Raw genomic sequence first — 19,318 nt, 5'->3', positions numbered from 1 at the left:
AACCACTTTTTTTTTTAATTTTGATCTTTAGGGAATCTAAAAAACCTGCAGGTTTTTCTTTCACTATCGTGATTACATTTTGGAACAAAACAATTAACCATGATGATCACTGATACTAAAATAAAACAAGTAACAACAATTTACTATGAAAAGGTAGTAGAAAATAAAACTATACAAACTATATCTTAAGACTGCTTAATTTCAAGAAAAAAATAACTTTTTATTGACAAGTTATAATTTTTCAATGTACAAAGATGTTTGTTTGGAACCAGTCAGTCTTATCACTAATTGATAATAGTATCACGACTACCATAGTCTATTATTATACTCATAACACATTACGCATTACTCGTAGTGTTTATTATTTTGTTCCTATTAATATAATAATGTGAATATATTATTAATGTTCGTAATAGTATTATTTTAATATTATTTATTTGGTCCATATTATTATTCGTGTTGATAATAATTATTATCTTTGCAACATACATTAGTGTTGTTCTTGTTATTATTGAATCTAAATTACCTAATACCAATGATCTATTCAAATAAATAAAAAAACATCCATCAGGTAATGACATATTTTTTAATATATCATGTAAATGATTAAAAGTTTCAAAAACATGGTCAGTTGTATTTGAAATATTGTCAATTGTATTTGAAATATTATTATTAAAAAGTATCTTTTTTTCTGCAATAATTTTTTCAATCGGTCTCTTAATGGTTAAATACTGTGGCAAATCTGGTAAAATTGATGGAATCGCATTGTTTTTTAATTTTATTCTATCCCTTTTTATTTGATTTATTGAACCATCAGGCAATTTGGTTTCAAAATATCTATTAAGATAGGTTTCATCAAAATGTTTTTCGCATACACTATCAATCCCAGGACGCAATTCTCTATCAGTTCGTGGGATAGCTTTGACCCATTTCTCCAGAAGCAGTACATCCTATAATATAATAATAATATGCAGATAAAACACAAGTTATTAAGAGTGAAAATATTATGAAAATATTCTAAGTAGGTAGATAATTGTATGCCTTCAATAGTAATACCAAGCGATTAACTAATAACTAAAATATTAACTATTAGAACAAAATCTTTTGCCATTCGATTTATAGCATTGTCAAACATTCTACTAAAGGCCTCAGCATCTTGTTCTACAAGTAATGTTCGTAATACTTTATATATTTCCACCTGTTTTGTTTTATTTTTAATTTTATTTAAATTTTTTCTCCAGGCACGATCTACATGCCAAGTACAATAGAGCCTAAGTTTCGGTGGTTCCATTTCAACAACCCAAGCGTTATAAAAACTTTCAGCCATATCTGACATGAAGACATTGGGGTGAATAATACCAGTTTGGTCCCTTATCTTAGAAAAAAATATTCTTAAGACCACTTCATCAACTCTATTACTTATCATAAAACAGCATGGGAATCCTTCTCTTAAATCATCAAGAACCATGATTGTTGTCAAATTAAAATGATACGAATTCATCCCATGCGTTTCATCAATACAAATAACATCATTTCCAAATTTGCTTAACATGGATTTTTGATAGTCGTTCATTATGAGCAATAAAAAGTCATCTTCTTTTAGTTGGATATGATTGGTGTCGATTTGACCTTGTGACTTGTAATAAACAAGGCTTAATTTGTCATCAGATTTTAGTTTTTCCACCCATGCTCCAACACTTGTAGCATCATTAGAATGAAGTACTGCCTCATTGTTAAGATTGTACGAAGCTTCAATATTATACAAATCTTTCTTAGTAAGTAAATGAGTTCTTTCTAAATGGTTGTTGGCAATATTATCACGAATTTCGTCCAAAATTTTTTCAAATGGAATGTTTTGTGATATTTTAGATGCTATATCATCGCTGGTACATTTGTTTAAAGGCAAGTGTCCTATTTCATTTTCATGACCTATATGATTGCCATTAAATTTAGCGGTACATTTTTTGGTAACATTTGACTCTATAACATTAATACTAGCTGGACAGTACCCATTTATTTTGTTAGAACCCTGTGTTTTTAAATGACGTTGACCTGTACTAATTGAATTATAGAAGCCACTTCTGTGGCATTTGTAATAACTGTAAATTTGATTTCCTTTTACAGAGGAACCATAATTTTTAACATACAATGACTGAGTTGATAGTTCAATTTCACGTTTCCAATTGTTAAAATCATCAATGCTTTCAAACTCAAAACTATCTACATTTTGTAAAATATTATGATCTTTTTCATAGTGTATATTCATATTTTTGTATGTGGCACTAAATGAACACATAGCACACTGGACTACGATTTCAATTGCTGGAGCAATTGGATGAGCAACTTTTTTGTGTTCAGTTAAATTTTTTTGATGACAATATGACTTAGTACATTGGTCACAAGTATATATATATAAATTACTATTTTTTTGTTTTTTTGTTGGTGCTATTTCATCCAACTTTAAAAGAGGGTGATTTACTTTTATATGGGCTCTTAAGTTTTTTAAAAATTTAAACTTTTTTTCACACTCTATGCATTTGAATTCATTTATGTCTGACATGTTCTTAAAAACCTAATTAAACAAAATAAAATACTGATGCATATTTATTGTATTTACACAAATAATATTTATAATTTTTGAATTTGTTAATAAATACACACTTTTTTTGTGATTTTTTATTTTATTAAATACTTATAATACCATAAACATAATTACAATACATATTCAAATAACACAACAAAGAAATTTTTAATATACAAATGAGAATAATTATTAGATATTTATATTTATGTAAACGGGTTGCCCCAATTTATTATGAAAACACTTAAACAGACATTAACACATTGATGGACAGTCACAAAAAAGTACTTCTATAGCAGAGGTTTTTTCAATGGTATCATATAAAATAAATTATTGATTATTTATTTTATAAAATCATTGACTAATTTAGACATGCTTTTTAATTATTAATAATCCTCACTGCCCATCAATATGTTACAATTTACATTGAAAACAAAATAGTAATAGCATAATAATTACAATACATTTATGATACAAATAAAATGAAATAGGAATGGTGACAAGGACAAGAAACCGGCCTGGGGAACTCCAGAAGAAACATGGGCATTATCTGATTGCACACCATTAATCCTCATTCATCCGCAAACATAGAATAATCCAGATATTCTGAGAGTGACATCCATAGGCCTCCATAACATAATTCACGAAAACCAAAAAAAAAAAAAATAAACAAAATACAATTAAAACAATATTCCAGGATGAATATAGGTAACATTTAAACTCAAGTAGTGGTGTAAACTTTCAAAGTATTATACATTCAATTAAACAGACAAGTTTTTTAACAATTAGTAAAAATTCATTTTTGATAATCATTCAATGTACTGAGTTCATTTTACCTGTTCAATATTTAAAACAAAATAAAGTAATTAAATACTTTACTGTCACTATAATATAAGAAAATTAGTTAATTACTTAAAACACAATTTAGAATACAACTTGGGTAGAAAGTAGTAATAAGGTAAAGGATTAAAGGAGAGATATTGTTTTGAGAATGAAGTGATAATAAAATCTGTGATAACTGATAATGATAACGATGTCGGCCATCTTGCAGCCATTCGGATTCCCTGTCACTAGACGCTTGTCTTTTATATGCACAGTTCGGCGTCCTTCCTCTAATGTTCATGGTACCGAGAGTAAATATGTCGCATCTTATTATTCACCTCACACTACTCAGCACATAGACGACACACGGAAAAAAGTTTTTTTAATATTTCAACTTCTTAAAGAACATTGTAGTATATATCATTAAACATAAAATATAAAATAGTTATAAACAGTGATGTAAAAATACCGTATTTTATTTTTCATCTGTATAATACGTGTATTATACAATATACATGTATTATACGTAATACGTGTATAATACAGTATTTTTCAAAATTATTATGGTGCTTATATAATTATTAAAGATAGCTATCCGAGTGTAGTAAGATCAATACTATTGCAGTTTATTGATGAATAATAATAAATTTTGATTATTAAATTATGTAATGGCAGTAAGATATTATAGTAAAATGTAATAGTAATTAGATGGACATTTGTTTTTACTTAGTCTTATATATATTAGGTTTTAATATTTGCAAAATTATAATCAGTGTCTATATAAGTGTTAACTATGGCTACTGACTGGTGGCTATACAACTAGCAAGTCAGAAGTCTAGACTCTGAATACTGTAGTTCTAAATTCTAATAAATACAAACTTTGAACAAAAAAGAAAAAAACTTTATTGTAAAACATAAATTAATAACTTTTTTTTACATTGTTTAGAAATTTTTGAAACAATTTTGTAACTAACTATAAATATAAAATAACAAATAAAATAAAATAACCTGTTGTTGTTCTTTTTAATATTCTTTATGTTTGTTAATTACAGCATGAAAAATTGATTCTGTTTCATCAGGATCAATATCTATATCTACTTCTTCTTCTAGTAACTCATCTTCTTCGTTTTCAGAATTATTAATTTCTATGGTTCCTAGATTATTATTTTCTGACCATTCTAAATCTTCACCATCATTAATCTTTTGTAGTTTTAAATTGTGCTTAACATACATTAATTTAGAAGCCCTATCTGTGGTTAGTCTATTCCTTTTAGCTGTGTGCACTAGTCCATAAGTTGAAAATGATCTCTCTGTAGAAGCAGAGGTAGGTGGACATTGTAAAATTGCCGTTGCAATTATTGCTAAATTTGTAGATGAACAAATTCCATTCCACCATGTTATTATGCTCATTTTATTACTATCACTTTTAGTGCTTAGACAATGCCACACAAAATCTCTAGCCCATGAACCACTATTTGTTCTATAATTTTCCAAATCACATAAAACATCAGTTTGGTGTAAGTTAATATAGTTTGCAAGAGAATAAATAAATTGTGAAGCATCTACACTTTCGTCTTTAGTTAAATATTTACCTTTGTATCTAGGATCTAATAAATGAGCAGCTAAATGAATTTGTTCAGTTGCCATTTTTTCCTTTTTTCTATGCATGACAAAATACTTTGTAGATCTTTAGATACTGAAACTGATTTTTTTATTTTTTATTCAATTTGATGAAAAGCACATACAACATCTGATAAATTACTAGTTTCTGACTCTAAAGTTTTTATCCAAATAAAAATAGGTTCAAGTATATTAATAAGTTTTTAAACTTTTGGCCAAAATACATCATTGTCTAATATTTTAGCTGAAGTATTTTTATTCAAATACTTAATAGCCTTTGGAGAAATAGCTATTTGTTGTAAATATTGTTTATTAAAAATAAGGCTCTTTAAACATTGCAAATTTGAGTCCCAACGTGTCACAATAGGTAACTTGAGTGTTATTTTTTTTCATTATGTCAGAATCAGCATTTTGAAATTCTTTTAAAAGTGAATTTAATATGTGAGACTGTTTGAATTCAACACAAATTTTTTTAACAGAATCGCCCAGTAGTGAAAAAATATTTAGTTGCACTATATCTTTGTTAAGTAAGGTTAAGACATGAGCACATAATATGAAATGTTTTCATCTTTAAATTTTTCCTTAAGAATTTTCCAAGAACAAGTCATATTTTTAGCGTTATCTGTGACAACAGATATAATTTTCTTAATGCTTACAGAGTTAAATACATCCTCTATCATACTAGCCATGTATTCTCCAGTATGTGAGTTACTTCCTGTGTCAACAATTTTAAAAATTACAGGTTCTGGAGTGGTCAGTTTAACATTTATGATAGGTTCTTGCCTATAATTAAAAAAAATGTGTATTTAATTAAATTGTTTGACATAAAATATGAATCAACTACCTAATATTACTCCATCCATCCAATTGAAGAGATAAAAAACGAGCCCTGTTTATTTTTGCTGTCACTTTATTTTCTATTTTGTGATATTCTGCATCTAAAAGAGTGTTGGATAAATGATATCGTGTTGGTAGTTTTAAACATGGGAGGATTTTTTTAAATGCTTTTTGCCAATCAACATTTTCAGTAAAACGTAATGCTGTCCCAGATGCATAGCAAGCTCTTGCAAGAATTTCTCATACTTCTTCCTAGAATATAGTATGATTATACAAATTAATTTAACAACAATTTACTTGATAAAAACAATTCATTTTAAATTGTAAAAATAACTACCTAAAAATGATGGGCGAATGTAAGTTCCCACACGAGATATAGCAGGTAAAAATTACCCCTGGATATGCATACGTAAGTTCCGACACGAAAAAAATTACACTTGTACGTAAGTTCCCACAAGAAAAAAAATTATACCTAACACCAAGGCTAGGCAAAGAAAAGTAACTTAACTTAATTTAAAGTTAACATTTTCTAATTTTCAAAATAAAAAATTTCAGACACATAATAATGTTTATATAAATTGTTTATAATTTTAACTTTTAATTCGTTAATGCTCAGCCTTGTCAAACACAAACTTCCTTCCCACTTTATTCAGACTTAGGACTGACAACTTAAACGTAGTTGGTGTGGTTAAAATTTGTTTTGTTTTTGTATTGCATAAAAAAAAGTCCAATTCAATTTTTAATTGAATCTAGTCCGTATAATATATAATACAAATTAATAATATAATGTGTATAATATTTGTTTTGTATAAAATAAAAATTATAATAGAAAAAATCAAATTTTATTTGGTTTATTGAGAAAGCTTAAACACTTCACATAGTCATACTGTATCATTTTTTTTTGAGTTATAATCTGATATTTTATTATTTATATAGTTTTGTTTTTCTTCTGTTTTTTTACTTATTTTTTGAGGTCTATTTAAATTTGATGTTCTCATCTATATGTATGTATTTGTTTGAAACATTTGTAAAACTTCTATTATTTTAAATATATTAGGATGATGATGATAAAAATTTGAATTGAATTCAGAATGGAAACTTTCGCAAGCGTTTGTAGTAAGGCTTGTATCAGAACTAGCACTAGCCCAAATACTAGGGGGGGACGTACTGGTATCTTGTATATAATGAGCGGGGCTCGGAAGTTGTAGCAAATGCATATTTTTTTTTTTTCATCCTAGAACATCCAAAGTAAGATACAAATATGTTTCACACTGCTCCCATGTCATACTCGAAATTTAATTTTGCTATTTTTTGCATATTTACGGGGTTTATTGCTATTTTGCTAATTTAAGGTTTATAGTGCTATTTTTGGTTATATTTTAAAATAATATAGGAAATAATCACATTTTATTAATAATAATGATTTACTTAATTATATTTTTTAAAAATATTTGAATTCTTTGAAATAAAAAATAAATAGATCTCATAAACTAATATTTTTTGTTTCCATCGACAGTCCAGTGTATTAATAGTTAGTGACGTCATTGTTATTCCCTTATTGTATCATTGCATTAGATTATCAAACATTTAATGTACTTATTGATGACTGTGGACTGCACATTTTAATTTTAGTACTCCCAATTCCGTCGTTGTTGTCGCACGTGTATTAAGGTAAACCGTGTATTTAATCCGTGTTTTAAAATACTTTAAAATGCCTAAAGAAAAAAAAACATTAATACATCGCCTTCGTAGTTATGTTGATGAATTTGGTTCTAATATTCTTACAATCGATTCGAGTATTTTATTTTGTAAAATTTGTGAAACTAAAGTAAATTCTGATAAAAAATTTAACGTGTTGCAACATTTAAAAACTGACAAACATCTAAAGGGCATAAATCGATATAAAGAACAAACGCAAAGAAAGCAACTACAATTAATGACAGTAAACATTTCTAAAAAATCGTCATTCAATAAAGATTTATGTGAAGCTCTTATTTCCGCGAACATTCCATTAAACAAACTATCAAACCCAAAGTTTAGAACGTTTTTAGAAACCTATACAAAAAAAAATAAAATCCATGCGAGGCAACATTACGCAAAGGATATTTAGACGATATTTATAAGGAGACCATGAATATATATCAGAAAAAAATTTCTAATAAAACAATATGGGTCAGTATTGATGAAACGACTGATATAGAAGGTCGTTACATTGCCAATGTAATTGTTGGTACACTTGAAGAACATTGTGCAGGTGAAATTTTTTTACTTAATTCTGATGAATTGGATAAAGCTAACCATTCTACCATCTGCAAACTTTTCGATAAATCGATGAACATACTATGGCCAGGTGGTATCAATTATGATAACGTGCTCTTATTTTTATCGGACGCCGCACCTTATATGGTGAAATCAGGTGAAGTTCTGAAATCATTTTATACAAAAATGATTCATGTCACGTGTGCTGCCCATGGATTACATAGGGTCGCGGAAGAAATAAGAGGTCAATTTAATATTGTAGACAAAATAATTTCGAGTGTGAAAAAAATATTCAGAAAAGCACCGTTTACAACTATTTAAAACAGAAGCGCCTAACATAAATTACCCCCAGAGCCAATTCTTACACGGTGGGGAAGTTGGATAAATGCCGCAGTTTATTATTGTGAGAATTTCAGGATTATACGCCACATTTTTTATGTTAGATAAAAACGAAGCAATCAGTATTAGAGACGCACAACACTACAAGGTAAAACCTGGTTTAGAAAATAATCTTACGTACATTAAATCAAACTTTATTAAATTGACTATGGCTATTGATAATTTATAACAGCAAAATGTACCACTATCCAAGTCCATTAAAATAGTTGAAGATATTAAAAAAAGCTTTGAAATTTTGAGTGATCAAAATGGGAAAGCTGTGAACAAAAAGTTACATCAAGTTCTTGAAAAAAATCGTGGTTTGTCGGCATTAATAAAAATATCTAATATTTTAACGGGTGAAGAAACATCTGGAAATCTAGATGGACTACCTGAAGATTTAAATAATAATGATTTGGTATTTTTTAAGTACGCACCAATAACGTCTGTTGACGTTGAGCGGTCGTTTTCCACTTACAAAAAACTATACTATCAGATAAGCGCAGATCTTTCAAATTCGAAAATATAAGAAAAAAATTTAATAATCCAGTGTAATTCCCAAAGTAAATATATAAAATAATTAATTATAAGCACACTTTTACAAATATATTTAAGTAATTTAACATTTTTGTTAACATTGCAGTTTTTAATTCAAGCAGTCCAGACAGTCTTTGAGGTCCAATGAGCCTAACAATTCGTAAAATTTCATTTAATTTTTTAATATAAACTATACTATCAGATAAGCCCAGATTTTTCAAATTCGAAAATATAAGATAATATTTAATAATCCAGTGTAATTACCAAGGTTAATATATACAATAATTTAATTATAAATACACTTTTACAAATATATTTAAGTAATTTAACATTTTTGTTTACAATTTTTAATTCAACCAGTCCAGCCAGTGTCTGACGTCCAATGAACCCAATAATTTGTAAAATTACATTTAATTTTTTTCTAATAAATTTATAATTTTTTCAAGTTAAAAGCATATTTTTTGATTTTTCGTGCTATTTATAGCGCATATTTTTGAGTTTTTAAGTGCATATTTAAGAGCTAAAAAGTATCATTTTTAGTGCTACAACTTCCGAGCCCTGATAATGAGTTACTAAATAATCGCACAATTCATTTATTTTATAATTTTCTGGTTTTTCAGCCATGAAACTATCTACAAAACAATCTCCAACTTCTATTGGATTGAGAAATGGTAAACCAAATAAATGTAACAGCCACTTTCCTAATTCACCATTTGCAAAATTAAAGTCTTGTGCAAACCCTAAGCTTTGAATTTTCCGATACCAAGCTTGGCCCAAATGGAAACGGCATCCCCATATTTGTGCTGTAGGAAATATAATATTTATTGCTTGGTGCATTGATATCTCAAAGTCTAAGACAAATTTATTTGGGTTTATTCCGGCTGCATTCATTTTTTTTATTAATTCAGTATATGTTTTCAATGTTTTATCCGGTAAAAAGCAAAACATTAATGGAATATAAATACTATTTTTTAAACCATGAACTGTATATAGTTGAGTAAAATTTTTATCACAATAATTAAATGTGCCATCCATGTAAACTATTTCCAGTTTTTTCAAAAATTCAATATTAGTATCACATGAAAATATTATTATCTCATTTGAACTGTCATTATCAAAAATAAAATTTTCACCTCTATTTGTTTCTACATTAATTGAACTCAAAGTATTATGAACTTCTTTTCTTGACTTTGGTATTTTAGGATAACAACTGGCTCTAGCATTTTGTACATTTCTGGAAATAAGTTTAATATCAGACATTAACAAATTACCTTCATTTTCATGTTGTGTAAGTTCTCGTCTGATAATGTTTGAAGGTTTTTCAACAATGCTGTCTACTGCTTTTCTTTTACAAGAATTATTTATTTTTTGCCGATTTAAAGTAGTTTCTTCTTCATGGGTATGTACAAAACACGTATTTTTATTTTCAACTAATTTTTCACTATCGGTGTAACATTTAGCTCGGCACTTATTATTTACACACATCCACGTACATATATTTGTTTTAGCGGTATGTTTCTTATACAATTTTTAATTATTATGAACTAAAAGCATTTTTCCCTTTTCACTCAACATGTAATCAATAATTAAGTCCATTTTTATAAATTGTAATACAAACTGTTTAAATGTTAACTCTGTTAATAATGAACGAGTACTGAAATCAATAAAATGGACTGTCCATAGTATTTAATATTATCATAACCAACAGATAATAAAGATAATTGAAGATAGAATGTAGTGCATTAAATTTTATCGCCACTTGGGAAAATACATATTGGTATATTTTTGTTAAAACAGTATGACTATATTGTAAAGTGTTGTTGGATCAAACAAAATGTGATTTTGAATTGGATTTTTTTTATGCAATACAAAAACAAAACAAATTTTAAAGTTTGTGTTTGGTAAAATTTTTTTTCGTGTGGGAACTTACGTACGGGTATAATTTTTCCATGTGGGAACTTACGTACGGATGTATTTTTTTTCGTGAGGGAACTTACATATGTACCCGCTTACCTGCTATATTTCGTGTGGGAACTTACTAACTCCCAAAATGATACTACAAGTTAAAAAGATTAAGAATTTCAACAAATTTAATTCAACCAGGTAGGAACATTTTATTTTTATTTTTAGCTATCTAGTACCATTTAAAATCAATTTTTTAATTAAGCTTGGTTAAATAAAAAAGTGAATAAATTAGTCAATGTAATAACAATAACTAATAGCCTATTATAGTTAAGTTAAAAATATTAAAATGTATTAATTTATAAATACATCGTAGGCCATAGTCACCTATAATTGTTCTAAAACATAATAAACATAATTAGTTATTGTTTAGTAGTGTTATTACCTGTTCTTGTTCATTAATGAGTCGATCGACATATCCATTCAATGTTCTAGTATTTGATTCATTTGAAATCTTATTTGAAAAAATGTTGGTTTGGTTACATTCAAATTATTTTTCAAAATATTTGGATTTGATATTATAGAAGAAGTTGTAGAAGTAATAGGAATATGTTCATCAATAATTTCATAGATATCAGATGTATTTAAATTTTGTACTAAATCCAAATTTTCAACCATAAGTTCAGAATCTTCGTAGTTTAAATCATTTTTTAAAAAGGCCGGTATAATTGCACCCAAACTGTTTGAAAATGTTGTAGTGCTACTACTTGTCCTGAAACTTACTTCTTCGTTGTTGGTTGTTTTAAACAGAGATGCAATTTTTACTTTTTCCGTTTGAAATTTTGCATCAGTTTTTTACAAACTAATAAATGCTTTGCCAAACGAAATGCATTATAGGCATAAGACTCTTTACAAAATAAGCATTTTCGTTTTTCAATATTTCCAACATAATACTTGGTAAAAAATTTGTCAACATAAGCTTTTTGCTTTGAAGGTCGACCCATATTAAAAAGAAACCGTAACTAACGTTTCGGAACTAAAATTAATTGTAACTTGTAAGTTGTAGGTACTTAATAAAAAAATAACTATTTATAAGAATTTAGTATACACTACGCCACTACTGTCTACGAGTTTACGATTTACAAACATTTACGATTAGAAACAGTTCATCATAGTTCATAATCGTGTCTACTGTCTACCAATAACAGAAAATGCAATACAATTACGTTTCTCGTGCGCCCATGCCATAGAGTAATATTATAATTTATATTTATAACTCTATGGGCCGCGCTACGCCGTTATCTCACTGTTAGTAATTATTCAACATTATATACATCAATCCCTCCCTTATTTTTATACAAGTGTCGTTATTCTCTATATATCCCGATCCATTATTTGTTTTCCCTATTCTTGAATTCCGGGATTTTTCCTAGTAAATGGAAACTAAGTTATATATTTCCTCTCTGGAAATCCGGCAACAAATCTGAGGTTATTAATTACAGACCCATATCTAAACTAAGTGCTTTACCGAAATTATTAGATAAACTTGTTGAACTAAAGATATCTGAGTTATTTAAAAACCTTTTAGTTGATGAACAACATGGCTTCCGGAAAATGAAATCAACAGAGACCAATTTAATTGTTTTTTACTCTCAATTAATTGATGTTGTAAAATCAGGTGGTCGGGTAGATGCTATTTACACTGATCTTAGAAAGGCCTTTGATTCAGTAGACCATGGTATTTTGATGTTGAAACTAAAAAACCTTGGCATTAGTGATCCATTATTGTCTTGGTTCTCTTCGTATTTATCTAATAGATCTTTTGAGTCATGGTCGATGGATTTTTGTCCAATAGTAAGGTGGCTATTTCTGGCGTACCCCAGGGTGGCCATTTGTCTACCCTTTTATTTCTGTTATTTATAAACGATGTTGGTCTAATATTCAAATCTTGCTAGTATCTGTTATTCGCTGATGATTAAAAATGTATTTACCTATTAACTCTATAAATGACTCAATTCAGCTTCAACATGAACTCGATACATTTTCAGTATGGTGTCTCAAAAATGGTCTCTCTTTAAATGTAGATAAATGTAAATGTATTTGTTACACTGGCGGGTTAGGTTAGGTTAGGTTATCCATGTTTCCTTACACGATTAATGGTTTTATTATAAGTTACACTTCTACCATACGTGATTTGGGTGTGTTAATGTCTTCTGACTCATCTTTTAATGCCCATATCGATTCTATATATAGTAAAGCATTACGTGTTATAGGGCTTATTAAACGTAATTGTATTGACTTTAAAAATATTATTTGTTTAAAAGTCTTATATTGCTCCCTTGTCCGATCAATTTTAGAGTTCTCTTCAGTTGTCGGGAATCCTAATCAAATTAATTTAATTGAAAAACTAAACAAAATTCAACGACGGTTTTTGAGAATTATAGCTTATAAGTTAGGTAAGACTGATGTGGATTTAGATGCTATTGGTAAAGAACTTGGTCTAGAACCATTAACTTCTAGACGTTTATATAATGATGTATCTTTTATTTTTAAATTAATTTCAAGGGTACTTATTTGTCCTGAGTTCTTGCAAAAAATTAATTTTAGAGTACCTGCCTTTAATGCTAGAAACAATCCTCCCTTTTGGGTTCTTCAGTACTCTAGTAACTTAATTGCAAATAGTCCGGAGTACCGACTTTTGAAACATTGTAATAATATACCTAATTTTGATTTTTGTTTTGACTCTCTAGCTAAGTTAAAAAATATTGTTATGAATAGTTCTTAATTTATTTATTGTTCTTATAATTATATAATTTTTCTTTATGTTTATATATATTATTATTACTGTTATTAATATTTGATTTAAGCTTGTATAACATTTCCTGTACTCATTTACCCCCTTTGGGGTGTTATAAATAAAAAAAAAAATAAAAAATTATAATATCTATGTATACATTGTGTATATTTTATCTTTATTATAAGTCTATATTTATCACTATTTTTTTTTTTATACCACGGTCTTAGATTAATAGGTCTGGCAACTACCTTTAGATATGATGCTCTTAATGTCGGGTCCCGCTCTGGTTAGATTACATAAGTCACATACGCATATTATTATTATGATTGATTGATTGTCGAGTAAAAAAACATTAATAAAGACTAATTATATTTTAAAAAGTAGTATTAAGACGTGATAAAGGCTGTGGTTTTTACAATCCATTGTCCATTATTGTTATTATTTAGCTTATAGTAATAATCTATGAGTTATGACTGTAAAATAGCGCCAAAATATAAGACCCATCACCCATGTGACATTGTTTATACATTGTCTTTAAAAGTATCTAATTACCAATTAAATTTTGTTTGAATAGTTTTTAGTCAAATATATTATTTACATTTTATTAAAATGACACGGAATTGTTGTATATGTAATTGTAAGACGACAGGGGTGCCTACATTTCGTGTAACACAAAATCGTTTGGAAAGTTGGGGAGTAGTTCTAAATAAAATTTTAAAAATTGGGGATAGGATATGTCAATCACATTTTTCTGGAGAATCTGTAAAAAAGAAGATATTATAGATATAAAATCTAATAGAATAAAAGTAAATTCTAAAAATGTACATACTAGTATAATTATTGTATACAACTAGCTTTACAAATAGTTTTTTTTATTAAACAATAACAAGAATAATAAATCTTACAAAATACTTTAACAATTGTCAATATAACATGACATTTTTAGAAAAGTTTTTTATTTGATGTAATATTTATGTATCATTAACATACTTTAAGTTATTTTCATTTACGATTAGTATTTTAAATTTAATGAAATTTAATTCATTAAAATTAGCACTTTCATCTAAAATGTTTTTTTCTTTATTATTATTAAATAGGTACCTAAGTTATAAACTTAAAAAATATATATTTATTTTATTAAAATTTAGACTTATTTAAAACATGGAGCTATGCCAATACTTCCGGAAATGTTAATTTCTACAGACTGTAGTGAAGTTTTAGCTTTGCCACTCTCACCTGTCTTATCCGAATCGTCTTTTATTTTAATTAACACATAACATTTTTTAAATTATGAGTACATAGAAATATTTTTTTTATTTAGAAACAATATCATAACAAAAGACTTCAATGTATCTCAATTCATCCAACCAAGAAAATATGTTTAGGTTTTGATACATGTTCTGATAATACATATTATAATGCTGTTTTTAGACAAATTTATTCAGATCCAAAACTTGTTAATTTACCATCAGATTGGTATAGAATAATTCCAACTAATAAAAAATGCGTAATATTCTGTAAGGTTTTATTAAAAGATGATTTAACTCCCTATTTTGAAAGATCCATTATTATTGATGAAGATGCAACAATAACATGCAAATATTTGAATAGCTTTCAAATTGATGTTGAAAAATTAGAATTAAATTCAAATGTTATATTAGACCATCATACCATAGAAAATGTAATTTTAAATTTTGCCAACACCACTTTTTGTTCAGGTACTCTTATTCCAAATGAATTAGTTAAGTACAAGCCAAATACTAGATATACTGATTATAATGGTAAATTTCATCATTCAAAATGTTTAATTATTATAAAAACGTCTTCTCATAATAATTCTAAAACAGAAAAATGCAAATTTTGTGTTATTTTAATAAGTACATGTAACAAAAAAAAAAACAAAGAAATTTAATGGCACGAAAAACTAAGTTAACTACTAAACGAATTCACATAAATGTTACTCCTTCTAAGACAGAAAAACTAAAACTCCTTAAACAGCAAAACAAGATATCTAAACAATCAAAAAAAAGAACTCAAATTCAGCTAAAAAAATTAAAACAAAACATTTTACAATATGAAACAAGATTTAATAACATAGATAGCAAAATTATATTAGAAAATGTAGGAAACAAAATTAAAGAAAATCAAAAGTTAATTATATAAGAAATAATCAGTTCATCAAAAAGAAAGTGTCCTAGAGGTAATCGTTATACCGAAGATTGGGTTATGTTATGTATGCTTTTACATATAAGATCACCGTCAGGATATAACTTTTTATAAAGCAGCGGTTCCCAAACTTTTTTTTCCGCGGTGCCCTTTTAGAGGCACCAAGTTAGCCACGGTGCCCTGCTGTATATAACATCAAAGATAGAACAAAAAAAGTACTCATTGAGAACCAATTTTATTAACTTTATTAAGCCTAATACAATCTAAGCATTCTAAGCTACACAACTAATTTAATTATAAATCAATGCATTTTTAAAAAGATAAATAAATAAAAATTATTGTTATTATGATTATAATTATTACATAAAAATATTACAAATGAAAAATATTTACAATTTAATTTTAATTAATGTGATGTATATGGCTGCTTATTTTGGCACAGTTTTGCAATGTCAGGTTTTATTTTTGATAATTGGAGTCGGAGAACAGGTTCAACATTGAGGCGGTTGCGGTATTTGGTTTTAGTTGCAGCGTATGACGAAAATCCTGACTCGCATAAGTAAATAGTGGCAAAGGGTAAAAATAGTGTTTTCGCTTTCTCGCTTAAACCTTCATAACTTTTGTCTTTCAAACTTAACCAAAATTCGGCATACGAATTGCTGTTGAAGTAAGATTTTAATGTTAAGTCAGAAGTTAAAGCGATCAACCTTTCGTAATCACTTGAAGATAAGCTTGAAGGTTTCATACAAACTGAGAATGGATTCAGTACCAATTCATGGTCTTTCAACAATACTTCCCGATCTGCAGGAAAATATTGCTCAAAAGAATTTTTTAGCTGTTTGAGGTGCTCAATAATCTCGTTGACAATATTAGTAGAAGCCTGCTCATCATTTTCTTCCAAAAAGGCTTGCATTATTGGAAAACATTCAAATTTGCTATTAGTAGTACACTGTGCCCAATAATCAATTTTCCTTTTGAATGCACTTACTTTGTGGCTGGCATCAAAAATTGTCATAGTCCTTCCTTGTAAGGAAAGGCTGAGCTCGTTCATTTTGCTAAAAATATCAGCCAAGTATGAAAAGTGACAGAGCCATGTTACATCATTCATGATTTCACCCAATGTAACGTTGTGATCCATTAAAAATAAAAGAACTTCAGTTCGTAATTCCATTAACCGCGTTAGAGCCTTGCCGCGTGACAGCCACCTGACTTCTGTATGGAAAAGTAATGTACTATGAAGACTTCCCATGTCATCACACAACATTTTAAAAAGTCGGGATTTCAGAGGCCGTGACTTGATAAAGTTGATTATTTTTATAGCATCATCCATAACGTTTTTCAAAGAAAAAGGCATGGTTTTCATTGCCAGAGCATGTCTGTGCAGTATGCAATGACTACTGCGAATTTCTTTAGATTTTTCCTTTATTTTAGCAACTGCTCCAGCTGTTGCTACTACCATGGCCTACGTACCATCAGTACACACATCAATGCAATTGGTCCATGAAATCTTATTTTCGGTGAAAACCCCATCCAATTATCCGAAAATTTGGACCCCCGTCGTATTTGATAAAAGTGGTCGACAAAATAAAAGGTCCTCTTCAAAAGAATGAATATTTTCGTAACGAACAAACACCAACAAAATAGCTAGACCTGCCACATCAGTTGATTCGTCCATTTGTAGAGCAAATTTTCTGTATTTAATAATAGAGACAAGTGTTTGTTCTACATTTGTAGCTAAATCTGCTATTCGTCGCGCAACAGTATTGTTTGACAAAGGAATTGTTGACAACTGTTTGGCAAATTTTTCTTCAAGCATACAAGTTGCTATATCAATAAGACATGGTTTTATAAGCGTTTCAGCAATAGTATGAGCTTCACCTTTTTGAGCAATGCGGTATCTCACCATATAAGAAGCTCTCAATGCATTTTCGTTGTCAGTTTGAACGTGTGTTTTTATTTTGTTTTGAACAGCCAATAGTTCAGTGCGCTTTCGTTTAAAATAGTCAGTCTTTTTACCTTCATAATCCGGATGGTTCTTTTTAAAATGACGCAATTTTCAGGGATACATGGAACTGTTAGGAAGAACTTTCAAACAAATAACGCACTGTGGCTGGCAATCATTAGTTTCTGAGAACCCTATCTCTAAATAACTTTCGTTGTATTTACGTTTTTTGATCGGATTTATGAAGCCATTTGCATTTGAATTACAATGATGAACTACTTGACTACCATTTTCGTCATTGATTCTGCCTTCTACGGACTGAGTACTAAGAGATTCCTCTGTAACAGGCTTCTTATTAAAATGTCCACCTTTCAACCAACGGTCCATATTTAAAAAAAGAGAAGAACACGTAAACGGCGTAAACAATGCGCGCACTAGATACTTAAATAACACAATTCGACTAAACGGTGTAAAGTCACGTACACTACTGAAGGTAAAGAGCTCAAGTAATTCCAAATAACAGACTAATAAGTAATAGTTAATTGAATACATCGTCTGACATGATTAGATAATAAAGGTACAATCAGTCAACAATCAACAATTATTTATAATAATTTATTACTCATAAAATCATATCTAGTAATAATATTATACTGATAAATACCAAACCCAGTAATTGGGCATATGGTTTTTATATACATTTTAAACTTATGAAACGTAGACCGTGGTGCCCCCAAAAAGTGCTCGCGGTGCCCCTAGGGCACCGCGGTGCACAGTTTGGGAACCGCTGTTATAAAGTAACCAATAATTGACATTACCGTGTATCAGAACTATAAGAAGATATTTAGCTATGATTTCAAGTATATGTGAGTTTGATAAATGTTTCTTTGAATTATTTAAAAAGCATTTATCTTTAAAAACGATCATCAAAAATATGGGCTTCTAATTTTTGATGAAATATCTTTAAGAGAAAGCGTTTCTGTAAATTCCAAAACATTAAGTTACACTGGATTAATTGATTTTGGTGAAAAAGATGAAGAACTAAAAGATTTACCTACAGCAACAAATATTAATTCAAAAGCTACACATAGATTGGTATTCATGTTTCAACCTTTAGCAGATTCGTACACTCAACCTATTGCAGTATTCGCATCCAAAGGCCCAGTAAATGGATTAACATTATCAAAATTGATAGTAAAAGCAGTTTTACTACTCGAAAGATGTGGTGCATACGTCCATGGATCTATATCTGATGGAGCACAAACAAATCGTCGTGTATGGACTGAATTTGGTATAAGTGGCAAGTTGAATAGTCCCAATTCTAGTATTGAACACTTTTGTGATGAGAATAGACGATTTTTTGCTTTCTCTGACAGTCCACATTTACTGAAATGTGTTAGAAATAGATTATATAATAATAAAGTCTTAAAAGTAAGAATTATTTACTATGGTAATTTAAAATAATTAAATACTTTAA

General features: G+C 28.5%; 2 protein-coding genes across 2 annotated transcripts; both read right to left on the bottom strand.

The window, feature by feature from the left end:
- Positions 1-16,305: 16,305 nt before the first annotated feature.
- LOC126554897 (zinc finger BED domain-containing protein 5-like) lies at positions 16,306-16,812 on the bottom strand. Its single transcript, XM_050209897.1, has one exon. The coding sequence runs from the start codon at positions 16,810-16,812 to the stop codon at positions 16,306-16,308; it is 507 nt and encodes a 168-aa protein (XP_050065854.1).
- A 621-nt stretch (positions 16,813-17,433) lies between these two features.
- Positions 17,434-18,228, bottom strand: LOC126554893 (zinc finger BED domain-containing protein 5-like). Its single transcript, XM_050209893.1, has 2 exons — positions 17,986-18,228; positions 17,434-17,934 (listed from the first exon to the last, which is right to left on the bottom strand). The coding sequence occupies exons 1-2, from the start codon at positions 18,226-18,228 to the stop codon at positions 17,434-17,436; spliced, it is 744 nt and encodes a 247-aa protein (XP_050065850.1).
- Between the last annotated feature and the right edge of the window lie 1,090 nt (positions 18,229-19,318).

Source organism: Aphis gossypii, unplaced genomic scaffold (assembly GCF_020184175.1).
Source record: "Aphis gossypii isolate Hap1 unplaced genomic scaffold, ASM2018417v2 Contig00637, whole genome shotgun sequence".
Classification (NCBI taxonomy): Eukaryota; Metazoa; Arthropoda; class Insecta; order Hemiptera; family Aphididae; genus Aphis; species Aphis gossypii.
Note: the sequence above shows the minus strand (reverse complement) of the source record. Positions and strands in the feature narration are given on the sequence as shown.

Coding starts and splice junctions, on each gene's coding strand:
- LOC126554897 (XM_050209897.1), bottom strand. CDS start 16,812: ATGCAAGCCTTTTTGGAAGAAAATGATGAGCAGGCTTCTACTAATATT.
- LOC126554893 (XM_050209893.1), bottom strand. CDS start 18,228: ATGGACCGTTGGTTGAAAGGTGGACATTTTAATAAGAAGCCTGTTACA. Junction 17,935..17,985: donor AGTGCGTTATTTGTTTGAAA/GTTCTTCCTAAC, acceptor CATTTTAAAAAG/AACCATCCGGATTATGAAGG.